This window comes from Crocodylus siamensis, chromosome 1 (assembly GCF_052110815.1).
Source record: "Crocodylus siamensis isolate JL-2025a chromosome 1, ASM5211081v1, whole genome shotgun sequence".
Taxonomy (NCBI): domain Eukaryota; kingdom Metazoa; phylum Chordata; order Crocodylia; family Crocodylidae; genus Crocodylus; species Crocodylus siamensis.
Window position 1 is genome coordinate 218,774,203 of NC_143395.1, and position 24,371 is coordinate 218,798,573.

Below are 24,371 nucleotides of genomic sequence, written 5' to 3' on the forward strand. Positions count from 1 at the left end.
TAGGACAGTGGTTTTCAGCTTGTGGTTGACAGGTTCCAAGAAAACGTAGGAAATGGTTCATGATCTTACCATTGTTCCTGAAGTACTCTCTAGAGTATTCCTGAAATACTAGTTGGGCCAACTCAGTCCATGAAACAGTACTTAGCCAGAAGGTTGAAATCTTTTCCTTTAGGACAAAAGACCATAGCAAAGTTATCTGCCTGCTTTGCCTCTGAGCTGGATTCTTGAATAATGGTTCATGCAAAGCTAGTTTTTGAGATCGTTCAAAACCTCCCCATGACCCTGGTGAAAGTTTCTCAAAAGCAATGCTATACTTGTATTTTGTGATTTGTGCTGACTTTCCGTTTCTTTCTGGGTTCAATTATATAAGGGGTAGGTTCTAAGTTATAAAGGCTTAAGCTTTGTTAGGGCCTAGTTTGCTCTGAGATCTGCCTTTGTCCTTATCCTAGTCACTGAGATGAGTTGAAATGTTGGAGCTCATGGTCCCAGGGCTTGTCTACACAGAGATAGCAGCATGCCCTGGGCGGGATGGTCTGCAACATGCCCTGTCCACATACCCCTCTCTGATGCCTGAAGGTATGTTCCAAACCTAGAAGTTCACTGGTGACATTACTCCAAATTAGTCCCTAGTGGCAGCTTTCAGGGCCTTGAGAGCAGCCTCAGGAAGCTACCTTTGAGCCTTTTTGCCAACAGATTTACAGGCTTGGGGCATACTTGTGGGTTCAGGTAGGCTATGCATGTTTGGGCCCATCCTGGCTAGGACTCCCTATCACCATGGTGTAGGATTGTGGAAGCCGGGGGGGGGGGTTTCCCCCCAATGAAGCTGGTTGCACTCTTGCATTTACTTCCCTTGTTAAGTAGGTTTTGTCCATCTTTCAGTCATTTCCTGAGGTGAAAGAGTTCTCTTGGACCCTGTGTTTCTGTACCTCTGCACTAGCGGGGTACGTTTTATCAAACATAAATTAACATGCTTACTTAAATACTGGATGGCTGAATCTAGAGGCTACAAAAAGTGCCAGATTGATGTCAATAGTAATGCACTTAACTTCAGTGAAGTTATACCCAGGGTAGAGCCTGGCCCATTACATGTTTAAAAATCTTCCCATGAGAAAATGTGCAGAAAAGTAAAAGCTGATAAACAGTCTATCTGGCAAGACCATGGAAAGACCTAGTGCAGTTGCCATAGGATTTACAGAAAGTGGTTGAATTTCTTGCTGTTTATACTGTACATTATCCCTGTGGACTCCATTGTCCTTCCTTCATGACATGATGTAGTCAGTCTCCTCAAAATGGAGACTGTCTCCCTCTGATCTTATTCAAGAATATGAAATTCATCATGAATAGCATTCAGTTACATTCTGCTCTTCTGAAATGATCCTGAGGAATGCAAAAAAAACAGTATAACCCATTTTTCTTATAATTCCTTGGGTTATTGCACAGGATGTTTAAAATTCCTTTTTTGATATGTTTAACATTAATCACACATTGCTCTACCAAATACCAGCAGAGTCTGCTGTTTCATGTCAGTGAGGACAGTGATTTCCACCCCCTACCCTCCAGCCCTCCCCTGATACCACTGTATGAGGAATAGCTGTGGGGTAGATGCAGTTTATATTGGCAAAAAGTCCAGGGAAACTGGTATGTGTAAGCTATGCTAGGAAAAAAAAAAAAGACTCTAGATAAAAATTGCACATTTATTAGAGGGATATGCTGGTTTAGCTAATACCACCAATCCACCTGAGTGGTAGGCAAGGCTTGAATGTAGCCACTCTGATCAACAGAAGCTGAAGTCTTGTCACATTTTTCTGTTAGGATTTGAGAGAAACCGGAAATGATAGAAAAAATGACCGACGCTTTTGTTCTGGGGTGAGCACAGTAACATGACTTGCGTGATTTAGTGACACGAAAGCATCTTAATAATTCTCCTTCTCCATAGGAGCCATCATTTTTTGTTAGTGCTGCAGGCTGGGAAGTTACATATGCTGAGTGAGGGAAAATTGCTTGCAAAGGAATCATTGCAATACTATAAAGCTATTGTATTGTGTGCTGGCTGGTTATTGCTGTCACCCAGAGAGCTTTGTCTTTCTTTGATATTTTGTTTTTTTGGGGATTGGGGCATTTTGGAGTCTATGGAAGCCAACTCCTATTTATATAACTACATGTGGCTTATTTTTTAGGTAGTAAAAATGAAGTAATTTTTCCAGGGCCGCTACAGTATAAGGGACTGTAACCATATTATCAAAATATAGCCTAAAAAGCAGGAACATGCCACTGCAACCTGTCACTTGCCTGATCTTGGAAGTTAAGCAGGGATTAGTTTGGCTCAGAATGTGAATGAGTGACTTGTAGTGAGAGCTAAGGGTACTTTTGGAAGTGGTGTTCGTGATCTGGTGCTGTGGGGATGCTTTCCATGTGAGATGCTCTGAGGTATATTGTTAACCCAAACAAGGAACTTAAAATGTATCTTTATTCTTAATGTTACTCAGCTTTTTGCTGCAGGGAGATGAAGAATGATATTGTCAAAATTCATGAGTGAGAATAAAGAGGTTTAAATGCAGATCTCCTTTGACAAATGGGTTTTGCAGATCTTTATTCTATCCCAAAATAGACGCGTTGGTTGGCACAGAGCCTTTATGAGCTGGAACACAGTATATAAATGTACGTTTCCCCTAACTTCAGGTGCTGTAGAAGCCAAGGGTATGAAACTGCCTACCAGCACAGCTACCTCACCATTGTCCCTTCTACAGCAGTTTCAGCTTCTGTGGCACCCTCTGCTTTTCCTTGATACCTGGGACACTGAGCTTTTTATATTCTGTGATAGCTTAGTTGTAGTTGCTGCTCCAATTGTCCTGTTAATTTCTAAAATCTTCTGGATCCTTAGAGTCTTTCTGTCACTTGTTTAGGCTTTTTTTTTTTTAATTCTGCTGTTCTGGCCAGCTCAAGTCTTGCTGGTTTGATTGCTATGTCAAATAAGCTTGGCACTTGCCCTCAATCTTATTGTAATAACATCCATGTAGGAAGATGTCCCCAACAAATACGAGTTACAAATAATTAAGGATGGGGAAAACAGAAAGGCAGTCTACTTCCTGATTTCTAGTAGTTTCATAGATTTCATAGACATTAGGGCTGGAAGGGACCTCAGGAGATCATCGAGTCCAGCCCCCTGCCCAAAGGGCAGGAAGTCAGCTGGGGTCATAGGATCCCAGCAAGATAAGCATCCAATTTACTCTTGAAGGTGTTCAATGTAGGTGCTTGAACCACCTCCGCTGGCAGACTGTTCCAGCCCTTGGGGGCTCGGTTCTAGACTTCTAGTAGTTAGAGAGGGTTGGAGACACTAGACGAGTATGTCTACACTACATCCCCACTCACCTGGTCTTGTTTGCCAGCCCCAGAATGCAGTGGTCATTCATAGTGGAGTTTGAGGCCTTGAGTGACTGTGAAAAGGCCCTCTGAGCAGCTTCACTGGCACATTTCCAGGTCTGACATGCAAAAATTGGAGCAATTGTGCAGGGAACATGCATGAGTGTCCCTTCCCAGACATGCTGGAACATGGTGTGGAAATGCCCAGTGTAGAACAGTTTACAGACACGTGGTGTAGAAACACTTCTATGTCAGGAAGCTTTGTAGCTCACTAAATGAGAAGTTTCCTAGTTAGTTTATTTTTTTCCTGCATCTACCTTCCTTTATCTTCTACTGCTGAGAACAGAGAAGTGTCATCAGATGCGCCATCACTTAAAGAATCCAGTGAGATATGGATCCAAAATCTGCTTACTTGCATCTGAGAAGTCTGAGTAATCCTGGGCAAGTCGTTAACTTTTTGGTATCAGTTTCCTGCATATGTATAGTGGAAGTTCTCACTTGCATCTCAGTAGGGTTGCATTGCTTCATGTTTATAAAACATCAAGATACTATGAAACGTGTTGCAGAAAAACATTTTTGGGGGTGTGTGAAATTTGATGCCTGCTGAACAATAAGCAAGTATTTCATTTTTCTTTCTAGTCTGGAGACAGAGACAGCTCTGCAGGAAGTGGAAGTGAGGATGAGGAGTTTTACGATGCTGATGAAGAGACCCAGATGATCAAGTAATACGAAGAAGAAATGCTCATTTTTATGCCTATTTTTTACTTGTCCAGCCATGTCTGCCTGTAAGAATTTAAAAAATGAAAAAGGGACCATCTGCAGATGGATGTAACAGGGCAAGTGCCTCTGCTTTAGAAGAGTTAGAGTACTGTTCAAATTCATTACATTTGTTTGATTGGTGACTACTGCTGATTTTTTTTTTCTCACATGAGAAACAGTTAAATTTTTGTGACTTAAAAGTATGATTGCAAGCCAAGTCTGAGCACAGAGGTGGTGGCATAAGGTATTTCTGAAACTTGAAGCATTTGAGAACTGATCCAGCTTTTGGGAAGATTGCCACTTCACCTGTTCCTGTTTTTTTCCAAAGTGTGCTCATGTTTTTTCAAGGTGAGCTCATCTGAACCAGCTTAAATCCATAAACTTGAAAGCTGTCACTAGATATTTTTCAGGTGGATAAAACCTAGAGGATTTAACTGGCCACAGAAGGCTCTCTGTGCCAGCCCAAGGGGAACAGATTTCTGACACCCTGCACGTTAAGATGCCTACAGCACAGCGGGGACATTGAGCTGATGGAATCTGTGCATGTTCCACATACACACAATGTCATGGAGTTCCAGTCTGGAAGATGTGGTGCTGTGGGATGGGGTACACCAACAGCTGACAGCCTATATCTAGTTGTGGTAGGTGGAGCACTAGAGGAACCATTGAAGGTTGAAAGAACCAGCAAATTAGAATAGGCAAAAAAGCTTTAAGGGAACAGAAGTCCTCCTTAATGCTGATCTATTCTCCCTGCATCTGTCTCCCAAATCTTTCTCTTCTATTCTTTTGGCTGTTACACACACACTTTTGCCCTGTCTGTCTAGTCTTAGGACATCTCTGACCTTCAGTTGCATGTGTTACTTTTGCTGCTTTTGCCTTGTCTCCACTTTGCTGTGTAAATTTGAAGGAGTGCAACTTGTTTTTCCATTGCATTTAGTGAATGTCTTTGGGGTGGTAATTTAATTGTGAGGGCACAGTTTAACTAGCTGTTGTGTTACTGTGGTATGTCTATGATTATAGCTAGGGGAAAATGACCTCTACAGTGGCACAAGGAACTGTAGTTGCTTTGCTGCCTCTGCAGACTGCTGCTAGTATCTTGGAGGTTATTTGAAGAAGGCTGCTAGTATTTATTTTGAAGTTTTGTGTGCAGGTAAAGTACTTTGGAAGTGGCTTGTGCCAACATTCAGTTGGTTACGTGACCTTGCTGAGGGAAAACTATTCTCTTTTTACAGTGATTTTAAAAGTGCTTTATTAAAAATGTTGAGTGAAGTGTTGCCAACTAATAAGATGAAGTCTTTGTGTAACAGTTCAGCATTCCTAGCGAGTTGATTTTTATGTAATTCTTGGCAGTTGCTGGATCAGATTTCATATTAAAGTGACTGCAAAGAATGTGTAAGGGGGGCTGGTTATTCTTTGGAATATAGCACTGGATCAGACAGTTGGGAAGGGGCAGTTACTGAACCTATTGAAGAGTTAAACTCAAGCAATACTAAATCAGACTAATACTTTAAAAAAAAAAAAAAAAAAGCAGCTTGAAGTTTGCCTGATCAGAACCTGTAAAATGGAACTTACTACAGTCATCCCTATCTTGAGAGTAGATGGCAGTCTCCAAACATTCCTGGTTCTGGCATATAATGCTTCATTGTAGTCTGAACAGATCCTCTACTGCAGTGGTCTCCAAAGTGGGGTGTGCAAGACGATCCATTGGGGTGTGGGAAGAAAATATTAGAACTTCTATTTATATTTATATAAATATACATATATTGGGGGTGCGTGCTCAAAATTTTTTTACTGATGGGATGCATGATCAAAAAAGTTTGGAGACCACTGCTCTACTGAACCAATCCTATGAGCAAATTGGAGAGCTGTAGCCTCTACAGCCAGTACTTGGTAGGGAAGATCAGGGCAACTACTGACCAGTATAATTTACACTGGGCCATTTTCAGGTTAATATGGTGTCTCCCCTCTCTCTTTGCACAGCTCTTCCAAATGTGATGGCAAAATTTAATAGAACATTTTAAGTCACCTGGATTTTCTTTCTGCCATATTTAGCTTTTTTTTTTTTTTTTTACATAGGAAGATTCCTTGGAGCAAGATTCTTGGGACTGTTAGTAAATTTGATTCTATTTTTTCAATATGTTTTCTTTAGTCTTACATTTGCATTTTAAATTGCGGGGATGTAATCTGAGAAAAGGTTTCTCTCTAGTTTCTTGGTGTGGCTTTTGATTTATAATGGTTCTAAATATATGAAAGCTGCTCAGAGAATATTAATGCCAAACTTGGGGGTTGTATCTGTGCGGTTGTAAACCTTTGTTTATTGGGGAGTAATTTCCACAGTGTACTTCCTGACTCTGTCTGGCTTTGGGTCGGGTAGTAATAGTGACTCTCTCATTAAACTGGGGCTTTTGGCCTTTCTGGTAATTTGGGTTTTATCTTTGTGTCAAGGCAACCCAGCCATATGAAAGGGCTGAACCCAACTATGAATGGGAACCCAGCCCTGGGAAAGAATCATTTGTGTAGCACTCCCCTGGGAGTCCACGTGGTTGTAACAGTTCATCTTAGGGAATCTCTGTAGGATGTGCTTCAGCCTTTGTGACAGTCCTCTCTTTACTATGAAATGTATCTCCATTTCATTCAAGTACTCCTACACTTAAATGGTACACGCAAAATCAGAAAACTCAGGCTGAAGGAAATTATTGTGCTGAAGAGATTAACTGTACTTTTTGGAGACTTGTGTTCATAGTCTGTACCCCATGCTTGTACCAGTAGAGGTTGCGATGACCGCCTTCTTTATCTGTGTCCTACCCTTTTCCACCATTGTTATTAATAATGCTTACTTTTTCATGCCAGTACGTCGAACTGTCTTGTAGGCAGAATCCTGTTTTAGCAGATTTCAGTCATCTACCAGCAGGATTTTAACAAAGAAGCACTTCATCTTCCCCTCCACATGCTCCATATTCTAGGTTCCCTGGTAATTAGGAGTGGAGTTCCCTTTGAAAAGCTAACTTGATACAAAATGACTTTCTGCCACTGACGCTTAAAGGATAACTGTTTCCTTGCGCAGTGTTCGTAAGGCATTATAACATCAAATATTTCTGTCATATTTAGCACTTGTTGGGCACATATGATGCACAGAATTCCATAGGATGTGTACAGAGCACGTGGTGCATAGAAACTTGACCAGTATTAATAAGGGAAAGTCTTCTAATGACAACATATGCTATTTTCAAACTTTGAAACCTGTGCCTATGCAAGTTAGACACCTGACCCATAGCATTTGGGTCTACTCCGCTGCTTCCAAGTACTATTTAACAGTTCAGTACAGACCCAGTTTTGCTTCTTTCTTTGGTTGTGTAGCATATATTCTAAATCTGCCCAAGGAAGCTATTGGAGTTCCTGCTAGCACAGTGGTAAAAATATTCCTATTATAGACAATAAAATAACACCAGAGATATAACAGGTGTACTGTAATATTCTTTGACAGTCCCCAGCCTATTTTTATCCATTCCTTTGCTAAGTTAATTTTCCATGGAAAGTGTCCTGAACTGCTCATTGTGCTTGACACTGGGCATGTCTATACATTCATTAATGTGCCGTAGTTACTGTGCATTCAACTTAGTACTTGTATAATTGAGTACTAAATCAATGCAGTAACCAGCACTACTCTGCAGCAGCATAGGTATGTGCCTTTTAGTGATGCTGCTGCCCGGTAGCCCAATAATACTACGCAGTAGCTTATTAGCGCTGTTTCTGCTGTGATGTGCTACTGTGCATTTAACACCGTGTGTAGACACACCCACTGTGTAGGAAACGTAATTTTGAAGCTAGCTTATTTGACGTGTGTGTGATGGAAAAGAGTGAACCCTTCCTCAGCACAGCTACCATTTAACCTCTCTTCCAGTAGGACTCATTCCTTCTCAACTTGTTGTGAGGGAAGCTGGGCTGCAGTGGGAACAAACCTGGAAAAGGCAGGGATGTGTTGGGTCAGGAGACAGATGAAGCAGAGAGTAAGAATCAACCAGAGGGGAGGAAAGAAAATTAGATTTTCACAGGGAGGTAAGAGGGCAAGGAGAAAAGTAGCACCTGGTGATGTGGCCCATGTCATTCTCTGCCTTGATATATACTCCTCCTTCCAGCTCTTGTAAAAGTGTCACCTGGTTCAAAAAGTGTGTTGGTACTGTTCCCGTTTCTTCATTCTGGGGCTGAGTTGGCATAATTCTTTGCTACTGCTGTACGAGGGAAGGATTAGTTTGCAATTAAGATGCAGTGGGATTTGGGAATAATGGGTTGCTTCCAGACTTGGCTTTTTTATCAAATAGCTCTGTGACCTAGGGCACCTCTGTTTCCCACTGAAAAATATGATTTATGATGATCACAGTGTCATGCTCCGGTGTGGATTTTTGAGACTACTCATTACAGTTTGGAAAGCCTTTCAGAATCATCTGAGGGAAGGTGCTGTACAAATGCACAGATTCTCATTTGCTGGCTTCATAGCAGAAAAACTGGCATTTCAGAAACACGTTTCTTAGTGTGTGGTGTTACACATCCAGCAGCATGCTGTTTCTCCACCTTTCTGAAGCTAACAGGACCTCCTCTTTTACATTTTTTGGTTCCCTAAAATAATTTACCATGTCTTTCTTCCTTAACTACCTATTTTAACATAAAACTGGATCCCAGCTCAAGGTGATTTAAACAGTAATTGGGTGCTTTGCAGACTCCCCCAGCAATTCTCCACCCACCGCAGTCTGACAGACTGTGCATTTGTTGGAGGTTAACCAGTGTGTAGTTCAGGGTGCTGAACAACTGCATAGGCAGCTTTTCTAAAGGCATATAAAATTTACCTAGAATGGAGCAAACTGCAGCTAGTCATCTCCTCAAAGGTAGGACTTACCCTTTGGGAACGGGGGGCCTGTGCAGAGGTTAAATATAGAGCCCATGCTCTTTACTGGGCAACAATACTGATTACAGCTATGAAGCTGAAAGCTGCTAATGGCCATGGGGACTCTTAACCAGTTTGTACTGCCTTAATGTCAACCCTGCACCTCTCAAGATGACCCTGCAGCCCACAAAGACTACAAGCAAGCCCTGCTTAGATCAGCATGGGGCATTGCACAGTTGTCTTTGCTGTTAAAGTCAGGGGCATTTGTGTTGCAAGATTCCATGGAGTGCAGTCAAGACGTCCTGTGTCTAGAAAGTATTGCTCAGATGCCTGCTTATATTTACAGTATCTTCTATCTGGAGGTTTTGAATTACTTTGCAGAAGACAGTTATCCTTGTTTTGGTTATAGGAGGTGGGAGTGGTGTGCAGAGAGTTGAAATGATTATCCTAAGGCCGCAGGAAGTCAGTAAAGAGGGCTGGAATAGAACTCTGGTTCCTTGAATTTTCTGTTCTAATTCGTGGAGCATGCTGACTTAGGTTAATATTTTGCTTTTACTTAAGGAGGTTCTGCTATTTATAGTTCTTTCCGCTTTCCCATTTCAGTTTCTTTAATCATGCTTTGAAAATAATAGGTCTTTGGTTCTAGTAACAGTGTTGTAAGTCAAATTCTGGCTGGCAATACATATGCCAAAACATCTGTGAAAAGCACCCAAATGGCATGTTGGAAGTTAGTAGGTCCAAACATACCTACATCTGGTCCAGGCAGGTGTTTATATATGGCTTTCCCCCTGATTCATTCTGGGCATTTAGCTGTGTTCAGGATCTCATTACTCTATGGTTTAATTGCAGGTTTAGCAGATGGAAGAAAAAAGTTAGATAGCAAATACAATATATATAATAACAACTGTTTAGTAAAGGTGTATTTTGTATCTTGTTCACTTACTTAAGCATTTGCACAAGATTGCGCTCTACCATGTCATCTACAATGCCTTGTCCAGTCTTCAGTAGCCTTCAAAACTGATTTTAAGGCTGCCTCTGAGAGGCAGTCTAAAGTTATGAAATTCTGTGTCCTCTCTCCTATGATAATGTCTTGTATGATCCTAAAATAGCTGTGCTAATTGCAAATATAATGAAAGGTACTAAGACAAAGTGTAAATGGGACTAGGTTTATACTTTTAAGTGTACTCAGTTTAGACTGGTTCTATGTACAAGCAATACCATAGAATCAAGGCTTAAGTAGTTGCCAAGTATTGTTTTCCTGGAATGAAACAATCTAAAACTAGTTCTCTCTGTGTGTATTTGGAATTCAGCTATGTGACCTGATGAAACCTGTGCTTACTAGCATCTCCATGGAGCTTTTGAACACAAGGAAGAACTACATTTATTTGTCTATTTTTCATGGCTGTGGACACTTTAGCTGTTGTTGTTTCTAAAACCCTTCTCATTGCTTGCAGAGATGGTAACTAACCAAAGAGATTAGTATAAAAATTAAAAACAAAGTGTAGAATTTGCATAATTGGAAACACTTATGTAACGTATGCAGAAGCCTCCAGGGTCTGTTTTGGTTTGAGGTTACACATATCAGTGCTCAGTCCTAAAGATAAGAAGAAACCAGATGAGATGGTTCGTTGGAACATGTTGCACACTCATCAAACTTACAGCATTATGAATGAAAGGTCACATGGAGTTCATAGAATTCAGTAGATAGTTGAACTGGCACAATCAGTTGGGTACATAAGTAAACACTGAATATCTAATCCTCAAGTAGGACTCAATATAAAAAAAACCCAACCCTGTGATTTGCAGTGTTTGGCAACAGACATGTAGGCATCTGGAAGAACTTAGGGTAGGACTTGGTCACCCTCAATTTCCAAAAAGTAGTAATTGGTCTTAAAACCAGAATGAAGAATAATCCACATGCATATATATAAAGGGAAGAACTCAGTAACTTTTTAATGTTAATTACAGACTCAATTTATTCCTTGCAATGTTGGCAATAAAGGACAGGCAGCTGCACAAAGAGAATTGTTCGATTCAGGCAAATTTGTGCGTGCGCACGCGCACGCACGCACGCACACAACACAAATTTGCCTGAATCAAGCAATTCTTTTTGTGCAGCTGCCTGTCCTTTATTGCCAACATTGCAAGGAATAAATTGAGTCTGTAATTAACATTAAAAAGTTACTGAGTCCTTCCCTTTTCCCTATTATGCTTTTCATTTATACTATTCATAGTCAAGCAGATGATTCTAATGCCAGTTATTCCAATTGTACTGTTAATATTGTTGTACCTCCAGAACTACCGTGGGGCAAGGCCTTATACAATCTTTGAAATCCTTGAGGTGCTGCTTGTAGATTTTGGCCTAGACTTGGTTTAACTGGTGAGGACTAGGTTAAGAGGACGTCAGCCTCAGGTTATAATTTCAAAAGAACAAAACCTTATGGAAACAGTCAATATTATCAATACATATTAAAGGGTACGTTATACATTTTACCATATACAAAAGAAATGAGTACCATTGGCAATATTAATAAAAGAATCTGTTTCTCTCCCTGTAGTGGTCTGTTTCGAATACTTTACATACAAGGAAAGCCTAAATCCAAATCTTTCTTCATGTTGTTAGTGCTGCAATTGCAGTTATTGTGCAGGTATATTTTTGCTTGTGACTAGCATTTATATTGCACTACCTGCTGACCAGTAGCAGTTTTTACTTCCTTGACTTAATAATAATTTATTTTAAGCTACCTCTTTCCTACTGAATTTTATATTAAAGAGACTTTAGGAAATTGTTGAACATAAATTATTTGTTGTCTTTTATTTATGCTGCTGGGAATCCTATTGCTTAAGCCAGGAGGGAAAGGACCTTTATCTGTCCTTTTAAATGTTTTTTTTTAAAACATGTAATGTGAATTGTAAATGACAACTGTAATTGAAAGACTTATTACTGCAGCAAAGTTGCACATTTTTGAGCCAGTATATTAGAATGGCTGAACCACCACTGGGGGTTTATTGACCTTAAATGAAGTGGTTGATGCTTAGCTCTTCTGAAAATCTGGTCTGTGGGGTGGAACTTGGTATAGTAGTCCTTCTTTGCAGCACTGTGTAATCTCTCCTTGTTCTGAGCTCTTAAAATACAGTTAATTGTCCCTGAGCACATGAGCCAGTGTCCAAAGCTAAATTTAGCCTTCGATTACTTTTGTACAACCCCATTGATTCTGGCTTAGGACAGAATTTGGACCATAGCTGGCACAAAGGAGGAGCTAATGGAACACACTTTCTGTCTTTTCAGCATCATGAGACCACATTTGGTCTCCATAGAACTTCATTGGATTTAAGAGGTGTTGCACTTGCTTCCAGCAGGGTTGAATTTGATCTTGCAATCGAAAGTGCTTGTAATCTGAAAGGCAAAAAGATGCCTGGGCTGGAGGGTATTGATTTTTTTTGTATGCTTAGCTGCAGAGCCAGGTAAAAGGCTATAGATGTTGGTGGTAAATAGTAGTGTTTGTGTGTATTTAAATCATTGACTCAGCTTGAGTACTGAATGGGCCAGGCCTTTTAGCACAATGTGGGAACTTAGGTGATTCAGAAGTCTTTCTGCGAAGTGCCATTTTGAGATCACAGCTGTATTACCAAAGCTGGTGATTTTTAGAACTCTGTCCAAGAAGTCACCCTTGTTCAGGCCTAAAAACATTAGTCTCCCTGAAGTCAAATTATGGTGATACTCAGTGGGCACGTGTACATTAAACACTAAATGCGCAGTGGACTAATTCTACTGTGCATTAGTGTGTCATAGGAAAAGCCGTGCTAATGCACTAATATGCAGTAGAATTCGTCTACTGTGCTTTGGCATCACTAAAAATGCATGCGCCACTGCTGCTGCACAGTAGTGCTAGTTACTGTGCACTGAGTTAATACCTGTTATTACAGACTTAATGCGCAGTAACTATGGTGCATTAATGCATGTGTAGTCCATGCCCAGTTACATCATGTGACCTTGTGTTCGGTCCATCCCCTTTAAGACATTTTTGCCACAAATGACTAAGGTGTTAGCTGTTGTGACAACTGTAAAAACAATGTTCAGAACACTAAGACCTCTCTTCTGCCCAGGCTGTTTATGTTTTATGTGCACATTATTTGAGCTGTAGCTGCTAGATTTCACTGGAGCTCTGCAAGGTAAAAATCAGCAGGTTGGCTTCAAGTGTGGGACCTTTTGGAATGACAGACTTTTTAAAAAAAATTAATTATCCTAATAAAAATATTACGTGTTTACCAGGTATATTTCACTTTGAAATGGAGACTGGGGGAAGCCCAGGTAGTAGAATTCAGCCAAATATCAATATGGTGATCTCTTTACACTCTGGAAAAAGTTACTTGCTTTTGAATGATCTTTTGAGCATTTTAAAGATGTTCTTCCTTTAAGATTTTTGTAGACCCTTCTCTGCCTTGGCAAGCTAACTTTTAAGTGATTTGTAACAGCTCTGAAACTGCCTCTGTCTCATACAATTCATATGATGTCTTTGTAACTTATTTTGTGCCTTTTCTTCCTCCCTCTCTCTCCCCCACAACTCCCCAAGGCAAAAATCTCTCAATAAAGATAAGCTCTTCTGGAACGTTGCAAACCTATTTTATTGAACTGATTTGCCTTCCCGAACCTCTTTTTTTTTTTTTCCCTTTTCCGGAGGGTGAGAAGTCATCTCCTAATAGAACAGATATTTATAACAGATTCTGCAGGATGAAATTGACAGGGTGGAAAGGAGGTCATTTTGGAATGGCAGTGCCACAAAGCGCCTGGGAAGCTGGGACTGTCAGAACTAATCAATATATCCCACCATATCTATCACAAATCATTTCTAACAAAAACAAACAGGAGCCAGTGGAATGTGAGAATCAATTTACTACCAACCTCAATTGTTGTTGATTGATGTTGAAAGGCTGGAAACACTCTGGGGGATTTAGCACAGTAAAATACCAATATTTTTATTGCTTAATATTTATATTATGATAGTGCCCCCAGACACCAGCTGGAATACTAGTCCTCTTGCATTAGGAACTGCACAAACACATGAAAATATGGGCTGTGCCCTAAAGAGTTCAGTCTGAAAAAAGTACTAGATAGCAGGTGTCCATTTTCTGTATCATGTCTGTGGATAAATGAAGTCCTTTTATGTATCTAGCAAATATTGCTTTAGGAAATGGAGATAATTGATCTGTTCTACGTATTGAATAACGGGGTCTTTTCCTTCTTTACTCATCCACCAGTGCATAGTAATTGAATGTTTTTAACTTCCCCTTAAATAACATATTCAATATCCCTGCTATGAAAGCACTTTATAGATCAATATTTATTTTGATTTATACAAACTAAATAAAAAAGAGCAGATTATGGGCTCTAGCTGAGATCACTTTACTCTGAAGTCTGCTGCTGTTTGCCTGTCTGGAAAGTGGGGCTAAGGAAAGCTGACCAGCCAGACTCCTGCTGTCTAGTCTGAACTCTGTCACGAATCACTTCTGAGGGTGGAGAGAATTTAGTCTCTTCTTATACCATTCTTAAAAAGAAAAAATGTCAACATTCAAGTCTATTGGTTCACTTTCTTCATAGATTGCTGAATAACAGAAATCTCTAAAAATTAAAACAAAGTACTTCTAAAGCTTAGGGTGTTTATTTTCCTTTTGATTCTTCCAATTCCTCAAATGAATTGTGAGGCATAATTACTGAAGTGTGCATAGGAACCATATCTGAGTGCTTTAGTTCAGTTACGAAACCAGCCAGATCTTTTCCTCTTTATTTCCAAGTGCTTGTGGACTTTGCACTTATCTCGTTTATTCATGTAATTATGCTAACGTTCTGTATATTCTCCTTGTAAATTTCAGCATGGCACAGGTGAAAGGCAAAGATTTAAAGTGCTGCTCTCTGAAGGTGTCTAATTATAGAACCAGTACAGTTTAGCTAATACCAGTACAGATTTCCCAACCGCTTATCGCCAACTGTGTTCTGAACAGAACGGCTGGGCTAGGAGGGTCAGTCAGTCAGTCGGTCACATTACTTACAGGGAGAATTGGCGCCATTAGTTGTCTGTGACCAGCCAGTGTTTCTCTGCCCTCATACAAACCAGTTTTGTCTGTTTGGGTCTGAGCTAAGTTATCCTGCTGTGAACTGTAGCTTCTCCTACCTATGCCTTGCACAAATACTGTTATGGCCTGGGCTGGTTATCAGCTGCTGTAACTGGAGTCCATTTTACCTGCTGACTCTCATATCCTGCATTCCACTCGTGGGCCTGGTGGAATAGTGTGTGACAGGGACTTGAAATGAAGGGAAAATAAACTGAGGAAATTGGAATGACTATGGTATGTTTACTCTTAGTAGAAATGACTTCTCCATTACTGCTATACATAATCTTCCACTGATGCTGAGATGTGGGTCTATCAGCAGCACCATCCCTTGAAATTAGGCATGTTTTGAAATATGCTGGCCCCTGGCAGTGGTGCTAAATTTTAATGGCAGCAGTGAGCACTCCCCATAGGCCACCAAGCAGCCAGTGGATAGTAATGAATTCCAGTCATGACTAACCTGAACCAAATTCAAGTGGAGAACATAGAAGCTGAAGTTTTCTGTTCCCTTGCATACTCCTAGATCTACATTTTTTTTTTTGTTTTAAAGCAGTGAATATCTGAAGCAGACTTAACTGGGCCTTTTCCAGAATTGTCAGTTTACATCTTTCTTGGAGCATAAATATGAGACACACACTTGTGGCCAAATTCTTTCTGTATTTCTGAGGGAGAGGACTCCAGTCCTGACCTGCCACTGTGAATCTTCTCTAAGTGATCACTCCTGAGTCCTGCTTGAGGGCATGGGACACAACGTTCTGGTACAGATGTTCCCAGGGTGGTGACAGCAGATATTACATGGGTCATGTACATGATTTATCAAGTTAAGAAAACAAGAGCAGAGATGGCTTGTATTTGCCTGGGTCTGTTTCTCTGAAACATGACAGAACAGTAGTGTTTAAGCTTTAACCTCTCCCTGAAGCAAAGAGGATACAAGAGGGAGTGTATATGCATCCCTTGGAGCACCCCTTTCCAATTCCCTTCTAGCAAAGATCCCAGGATCCACCTGTAGGAGGGCATCCTGTCTGCCACTTCCTCTGGCTGGTTTGGTCTGTAATGTGCAGCATCAAACCCCCACTATACTCTCAGGCCCTTGGCCAAGCCACTCAGCATCTAGTGCAGGGGTGGGCAAAATGCAGCCCACGGGCCGGATGCAGCCCACCAGGCCATTCTATTTGGCCCACGGGCCCCTAAAAAATATAGAAAATTAATATTTATCTGCACTGGTTGCCTGTCATGAAGCCTTCGGTGGCTTGCCAAAACTCAGTAAGTGGCCGTCTGCCTGAAATAGTTACCTGTCCCTGATCTAGTGAGTGGTATGTGTTGTGGATATCATGGGGACTGATTTTGAAAGGCAGGCTTGAGTGACCACTCCCTGCAGGATTTAAATAACATGGCAGTATTGCTTGAGACTTGGCAGGGTTTGGAAATATTACAGATTGGGCATGTCCAGACGAGCACACGTGCACTTCCCCGGGGACAAACAGCCGTGACACATAGTTATGCCGCTGCTACTTGTCCCCAGAAAACACCCTTCTACACACTGTGGCACATACCAAATTGTCCTCGGTGGGGTAGGGAATGCTGGGGCCAGCACCTGGGCTGGTCCCAGCAGCCTTACCTGGGGGCCTCCCAGGGCTGCAGCAGTGGTGATCTGGGCACTCAAAGCCTGGCTGGCAGCTGGAGCATGGTTCTGGCTGGCCAGGCTCCTGTTTCAGGCAGTGCATGCTGCTGCTATGTGCACCACCTTGCTTTTTGGGTTGTTTTTTTTAAAGGTACTGGGATTTCCTAGTATCTAATTTCGGCTCTGTGCTGCAAATGTGCAGCATGGTGAACATTTTGCCATGCACTGCATGTTTCTTGTGGTGCCTTAGCTTTTGAGGCACTGAAAAGCATGCATACGCGCTCATCTGGACACACCCATTGAGGTTAAAACCAGGGACCAAATTCCAATGCCTTCTTTGACTGTCAGATTGCTCACAGATTACATCTATTGCTGTATGGGTAGAAATAACTCCCAGCCTTCCACTGGCATGATTAAATGTGCAAAGTTCCCTACTCATCTCTGGGTGGGGTGGTAGATGTGTTGGCACAGAGGCAGGCAAAATATGGCCCCTGGGCCAGAACCAGCCTGTCAGGCCATTCTATCCAGCCTGCAGGGCCCCTAAAAATTTTAGAAAATTAATTTTTATGTGCCCCAGACAGGGGCAGTGGGACCCAGGGGGAGCTAGCAGCAGGACTTAGCAGCGGAGCAGCAAGGCCTACCTGGCTCCACCATGCCCCCCTGCCCTGTCCCCGTCCCCATCCCCATCCCCCAACCGGAAGCCTCTGCAGCTTCTGGCCTGGCGATCCTGAGACTGCGCCCCACCCTCCCTCCATCAGAATGGAAAGGCAGATGAGATCAGATGGAGGGAGTGGGGGAAACCACAGTGAACCGCATGGTGCTTGCCAGGCCAGGCTGGAGCCAGAGTGGGAAGCAGCAGCAGCATGGAGAGTGGCAGGGGGGCTGTGGAAAGTGGTGGCAGAGGGAGTGGTGGATGTGGTGGACAGGCATGCAGGAGGGAAAGAAGGAAAGTGGCAGGGAAGTTGTGGTGGTGGGCAGGCGCACAGAGCCTCTGCCTTCCCTGGGGCTGGTGGGGATCCAGGGTGGGGCAGCAGGAGCACAGAGCCTGGGTGCAGGACCTGTCTGACTGTATTATGTGAGGCTTGCACGCAGTCTGCAAGAGCCGTGCATGATGAAGCCGGTGGCCCAGCCCCATCTTTCTCTCCCCACATCCGCCATAACCCCACACCCTCCCACAGCCCAGACCCCAACCACATACCCCACATTCCTCCACACCCACCCACCATACCCACACCCCAGCACACACCTCCATTCCCTAACCCCCTCACATACACCCCCTTACCACCCACACATTCATTAGGACTGTGTTTTGAGCTTTTATGCAGTCACCTCTAGATACACTTTGCAAACGCATAAATCAGTATAAAAGTCTTTTTAAATAAAATTAAAATAAGTTACAGTAGATGTTTTATCTTTTTTGTATATGATTTGGGTTTTTTCTGGTTTCAAGATTGCAGCACCCTCCCTCACAAAAGGAGTACTTCTGTAGCAAGGGGCCAGACGTCCGGTGGCAAAGGTCAGAGGTTTGGGTGGGACTTCTGGTCCCAATATGGTGACTGGGGGCAGGGTAGGGCTACCCATGTAGCCCTTAACAGCTCACCAAAACTGTAAGCAGCCCTCCACCCGAAGTAATTGCCCGTGTCTGCATTAGCATCACTGCTAAGCTTTCCCACCACTGTGTCTGGGGAGAGCAGAGAAGTGAATATAAACGGTGTGCTGGAAAAGAGCACATGAGTAAAACCTGCTGCAGCTGTGGCAACAGATGAAGCTATTCAATATGGGGTGCTTCACTTCTTCAGTAGCTGCTGGTCAGCCAATACTCTAACTTTCTGCCCTAAACCTCCAGTTTGGCTTCTTATATTCCATTTTGTTTTTGTCCTTGAGGAAATCTTTCCCCTGCTGTTAGGATAGTCTCCCTTTCTGTTTTCTATAATATGATGTTTCACATGCTTGAGGGTTTCTGCTTTTACACTTTTACTGAGATGCATCACAGGGTGTGTTGCTTGGTTATTAATACCTTGGGCCAAGAATACACCAGCAGCATGCACAAAAACAGCCAAGTAATGTGATTTTTTCTCTTAAGCAGCAGCAGGAGGAGTTTATGTTTGCCAAAGCCTTTTTTCTACTTGAACCCAACACATTGTGCTGCACTTATGACTTGCTCCTAATAGTAAACAGAAAAATAGAGAGATCTTAGAAGGCCTTGCAGCCATGGCAGTCACTGAACAGGATGATTTAATGGGTAAGAAATGGCTTCCAGGGTATATGCATGAAGCTGTCGCTGGATCCCTTATCTATTCTAGTTCTCTGCTGCCACAACAGTTGAGACTCCCCATATTAAAACCACCAGAATCCACAGTTCTTACACATGTCTATCCCAGAAAGTGGTATACTATACCTCATCCAGTGTGCCAAATGCCCTCCTGGACTACATCCAGATGTGCAGGCATATGTGGTCTGTGTCACTGCAAACCTTTTTTGTGGCACCACAAACAACACACCCAGAACATTAAAAAGTGCCCTGCACTGAAAATTTGCAATGCAGTGGCCAAATGTGCTAACCAGAAATCCTGGCAGGAAAAAAAAATGTTGAGGAGGGGAAAAAAAGTGGGGTGGCACATGCAAACAGGAGTGTGCACCAGCAGACACAGAGGCTTGATCTTCTAGGGAGATGCTGGCTGTTTACCAGAACGTCTCCACTCCTTTAGTTGTGCCCCGGCTCCTCCGGGACACTGGGAGCCAAGATAAATGGGGAAAGGGAAATCCAAAATGGGACAATATGTCCCACACCAAAGTGCACGTGCAGGGGCAAAACGTGGCACAAATTTGTGCTGCTACTAGTTGCTACTGCAAGTGCATTCTTCTGCATGTGGGGACATTCCCATGCAAGTGATGTGGGTGAAACCAGACAAAAATTATGCATCACAATGAATGATCACAGAGAAAAGCTAAAGGACAGACCCTGTTGAACATAGGTAGGAGAACCCTTTTCAAGGGAGATTTTACTAAATACTTGTAACCTGGGCGGTACTCCAAGAGGTATCCCCCTCTCCAATTGAAGGGATCAAAGCAGGTGCACACGCACTGTGGGAGGTGAAGGGACTCTCCTCCCTCTATAGAGCAGAGCCAGACCACCAATGGGAACTTAACCATATACCTTTTAATACTGGGAACATAACAGGCATAAACCAGAGGAACTGGTGGCACTGCTCCGGCCTGCTAGGGGTCTTGACCTTCCCAGAGCCCTGGCCTCACGTCAAGCTGCCTGGCCTCTGATTGGAGGAGCTGGAAGCAGGGCTGGGAACCTCTCAGGTCGCTGCTCAGATCCTTCCTGGATCTGGGGAGCTTCTCCTGCTGGCTGCAGCCTCTCCTAGGGGGTCCTGGAGCCCAGTGGGGAGCCTCTCCTGCCGGCTGCACATCGCACTGCTGAGGGTCTCACTGCTGCCTGCAGGTCCTGCTCTTTCAGGCTTTCCCGGACACTGCTCCTGCCCCTCCAGGTGACCCAAGGGGCCAATTGGGACATGGGGGGGGGGTGTCTCTGGGGCCCGATTGGTGCAGAAAGGGAATCCCAAGTCCTCCAATCATCTTTTGCCCTTTCAAAACCCCTGGGCTAGGTCACTGCCAGCTAGCCTGTCACATCCTCCCCTGCGGAACCCTTCACCGTCCCTGGTGAAGCATAGGCCTCAGCCTGGGGGACTACTAGACCCAAGGGGCAGCGATGGGCACCCCCGGGCATCGTAGGTGAAGCGACAGACTGGCCGAAGCTCCTGCCTTGGTCATGGGGTGCAATCTGGGGCAGGACTCCATGAGGGCCCCGGCAGCTCAGGTTCCCTCTCACTGGAGGAGTCTGCCCCACTGGGAGGTAAAGGCATGGGGATGTTTTCTCCTTCGGTCTCGTCAGGCGGGGCCCCACGAGCAGCAGTCCCCGTCTCCCCTTTGCCCTGAGGAATGGCAGGTCCTAAGCTCAGGTGAAAGTCAGCAGGGTACCACCAGTCAGAGTCCAAGTCCTCCGGGGGAGCTGCAGGTACGACTGCCGGCTGGGTGGCATGAAGCCTCCTTCTACGTGGAGACCTAGGTCTCTCTTCTCGTGGCTTTCTCCTGGGCAGAGGGGGCCCCACCAATTCACCAATAGGCAGCAGGAGGTTCCAGTGGACCACGCGACTTTGACCTGGTCCAGACTCGGGGGAGATTTCGTATACTAGGAGGTCTCCCAGTTGTCGCACCACTGTATAGGGTTCAGCCTGCCACCGATCAGCTATTTTGTGTCTCCCAGTTAGCCCCAGGTTTCACAGCAGCACCTGGTCTTGTAACCCCTGCTCATGCACGCGAGCATCATAGAGCTGCTTAAAGCATTGCTGGTTTCTTCCAGCAGTTTCGGCTACCAGTCGGTACGCACGACGGAGACGGTCCCAAAGCTGTTGTGCATATTGACCATGAGTCAAATGTTGTTGGTAAACTCATTCTACCCCAAAGCACAAATCTATGGGTAACTGAGGCTCCTTCCAAACATGAGTAAATATGGACTGACCCCTGTTGCCTCACTCCTAGTGGAGTTGTAGGCATGCACCAGGTATGCGATATGCTGGCTCCATGTGGCCTTCTGTTCCTGCTGGAGGGTACTCAGCATATTCAAAAGAGTGCGATTGAAGTGCTCGGGTTGGGGATCCCCTTGGGGGTGGTAGGATGTAGTCCTTGATTTCTGTATGCCAGCCACTGTCAGTACTTCACGCAACAACCAGCTCTCAAAATCTCGCCCTTGATCGGAGTGGATTCTTGCGGGCAGCCCAAACACGGAGAAGTACTTTCCCCACAGTACTTTGGCAACTGTTCTTGCTGTTTGATCTCGCGTAGGGAAGGCCTGGGCATATCAGATGAAGTGGTCTGTCACATTCCCCTTTCGGTGCCCCTCCCCTTCTATGGCTGGGAAATCCATGTGCATGAGCTCCATGGGTTTTGAGCTCTGGATGGTGTGTAGATAGGCAGTTTGAGCGGGCAGGGTCTTCCTCCGTACACACTGATCACAGTTTGAGCATTTAGTCCTTATGTCTTCAGCCATTTTGGGCCAAAAGAACCACTCACGGGCTAGTGCCAGGGTGCGCTCCACCCCATGTGCCCAAAGTCATTGTGCAAGGCCCGTAACGCAAGGGTCTTATACTTCCAAGGGAGGAGCAGCTGCCAATATTTCTGTCCTTCTGGGTCCTGCACCTCCCGATGTAACACTCCATCAAACAAGCGAAGCCTTTCCCACTCCCTCAACAGGAGGTGGGCTGCTGGGATAGCATTATTAAGGATCGTGGAGTGGCTATTCCCCAATCTCCAGGCACGCAGCACCTCTCGCACATCTGGGTCCTGTTATTGTGCCGTCCGCCATTCTGTGGCTGCGACCTGGGGCAACGAAGAGGGAGTCAGCGTGGTGTACTGAACCCAGGCCTGTGGCATCCCCTCAAGGGGCAACCCCAACACCTTAGCCATGCAAACAGTACTTTCCCTCGTCCACACAGGGGGTTGTATCTGCAGGTCGCAAATGGTTTTCACTGTCTCGGGGCTCCAAACACTCCCGGGGTTGCTGGGGAGTTGTCGAGACGGGGCATCAGCATCCACATTCTTTCGTCCCGCTCGATAGTGCAGGCTGAAGGTGTAGTTGGCTAGTGCCGCGATCCAGCATTGGCCAGTCGCATCCAACTTAGCGCTGGTGAGCACATAGGTAAGGGGATTATTGTCTGTCTACACCTGGAAGGTAGTCCCATACAGACAGTCCCGGAATTTCTCAGTGACGGCCCACTTGAGGGCCAGGAATTCAAGCTTATGTATCGGGTAGCACGTCTCGCTGGGTGACAATCCCCTGCTGGCAAAAGCCACTGGTCACCAGTGTCCCTCATGTTCCTGGTACAGTACAGCCCCCAGTCCTGACAGGCTTGCATCTGTGTGCAAAATAAAAGGGTGGTTGGGATCAGCATATGCCAGCACAGGTGCCTGAGTCAACCGCTGGATCACCTCCTAGAAGGCATCTTCACAATCTTCACACCGTGAGTCCCACCAGGGACCAAAAGGCTCTGTGGGGTTTCGTGTCACAGGAAGCTCATTTAAGCCATTGTTTCACCCCTTCTTTTGAGGCAACCTTCCCACCTGGTGTCCACAATTTAGGGCATTTAAAGGTCCGGTTATTGCAACATAGTCTTTAACGAATCACCAATAGAAACCCACAAATCCCAGGAACCTTTTCAATTCCTTAAAGTTCTTGGGTCAAGGCCAGGTGGTCACAGCACTTACTTTCTCCGGATCAGTGCTGACCTCTTCCTGTGATACAATATGTCCTACGTACTTCACAGAGGCCTGGCAGAACTTACATTTATCACCGGCCAACTTAAGTCCAGCGGTTTCCAGCCCATCAAGTACCCGGAGTAGCCATTCTTCGTGTTCCTCCAGGGTCTTTCTGAAAACAATAATATCATCTAAATAAACCAGTACTTGGGTCATATGCATATCCCCAACCACCTTCTCCATCAGTCACTGGAAGGTGGCAGGAACCCCAGATATCCCTTGGGGCACTCGTTCAAACTGATAGAATCCCAAGGGGCAAATAAAAGCAGTCTTTTCTTTGTCCTCTTCCCGCAGAGGTATCTGGTAGTAGCCACTGCGGAGGTCTAGTACTGAAAACCATTTGCTCCCTACTAAACAGTCCAAAGCCTTGTGCACCCGCAGCACAGTGTATTGGTCTGTGATGGTCTGGGTGTTCAAAGTCCAGTAATCAATACACATACAGAGTTGGCCGTTCTTCTTCTGCACAGTTACAATGGGAAAAGCATAAGGGCTCTTAGATTCCATGATGATGCAGTGGTCCATAAGCTCCTGCAGATGACGTCTTACTTCCCCCATCTCACCGAGGGGAAATGCGCTGAGACCTTTCATGAAAGGGTCGTGGGTTGCTCAGATGAATGTGATGCTCCACCCCCTTAGCCTCCCCCACATCCCAGTCATGCAGGGAGAAAACACGGGCTCGAGCCCCGAGTTTGTCCCTGAGCTGAGCTTTACAGGCTTCAGGCACTGGAGAGTTCCTGAAAAAGAACCTCGAAGGGTCAATTGGAGGGGGGTTTCCCTCCTGCTCAGGGTTCACCACTTCAGCTTCCTTTATCAAGGCCACCTTCTGTCCCAGGTGGACCACAATATCTTTCAAGGTTTGGTTAACCACTGTCACCGTAACCGGGTCTTGGTTGAGCCCTTTTGTCTCGATCACGCCATCAGGGACCCTCAGCACACCAGGTCTCTCTCTCCCGGTGGGGGTCTCCACCACCAGCAGCTTATTCTTTTCATCCCTCCCAATCCAACTGCATACAGTAGACAAAGCCCACTGGCCCTGTGCAGGGACTCGCTGGGGCTTTGCTCCAGAGAAGTGCAGGGTCCCCACAACCTCAGGGTGACCCATCTCTCTATGCTCCCATCGGTCATACACCCCGAGCACAAGGCACACATCATTAACCCTTGCTGGTAATCTGGGCCAGCCTGTTGTTTACAGTAGCGAGCAAGAACCTGGAAAAGGCTGGAGTTGGTCCCTACAATGACAGTGGCCCCTTTCATCCACCCCAGATCAGGGCACACTAGAGCAACGGTTGACACTTCTTCCTCCACCCCAGCTATTTCAGTAGG

General features: G+C 44.5%; 1 protein-coding gene across 2 annotated transcripts in view; it reads left to right on the forward strand.

Moving 5' to 3' along the window:
* SLC22A15 (solute carrier family 22 member 15) overlaps positions 1-13,621 on the forward strand; it is a 62,994-nt gene extending 49,373 nt beyond the window's left edge. For both annotated transcript variants that reach the window (XM_090056885.1, XM_090056893.1), the window contains exon 12: positions 4,000-13,621. In XM_090056885.1, the coding sequence (XP_089913011.1) occupies positions 4,000-4,086 (87 nt within the window). In that variant the 3' untranslated portion in view covers positions 4,087-13,621. The remainder of the gene's footprint in view (positions 1-3,999) is intronic.
* Positions 13,622-24,371: the final 10,750 nt, after the last annotated feature.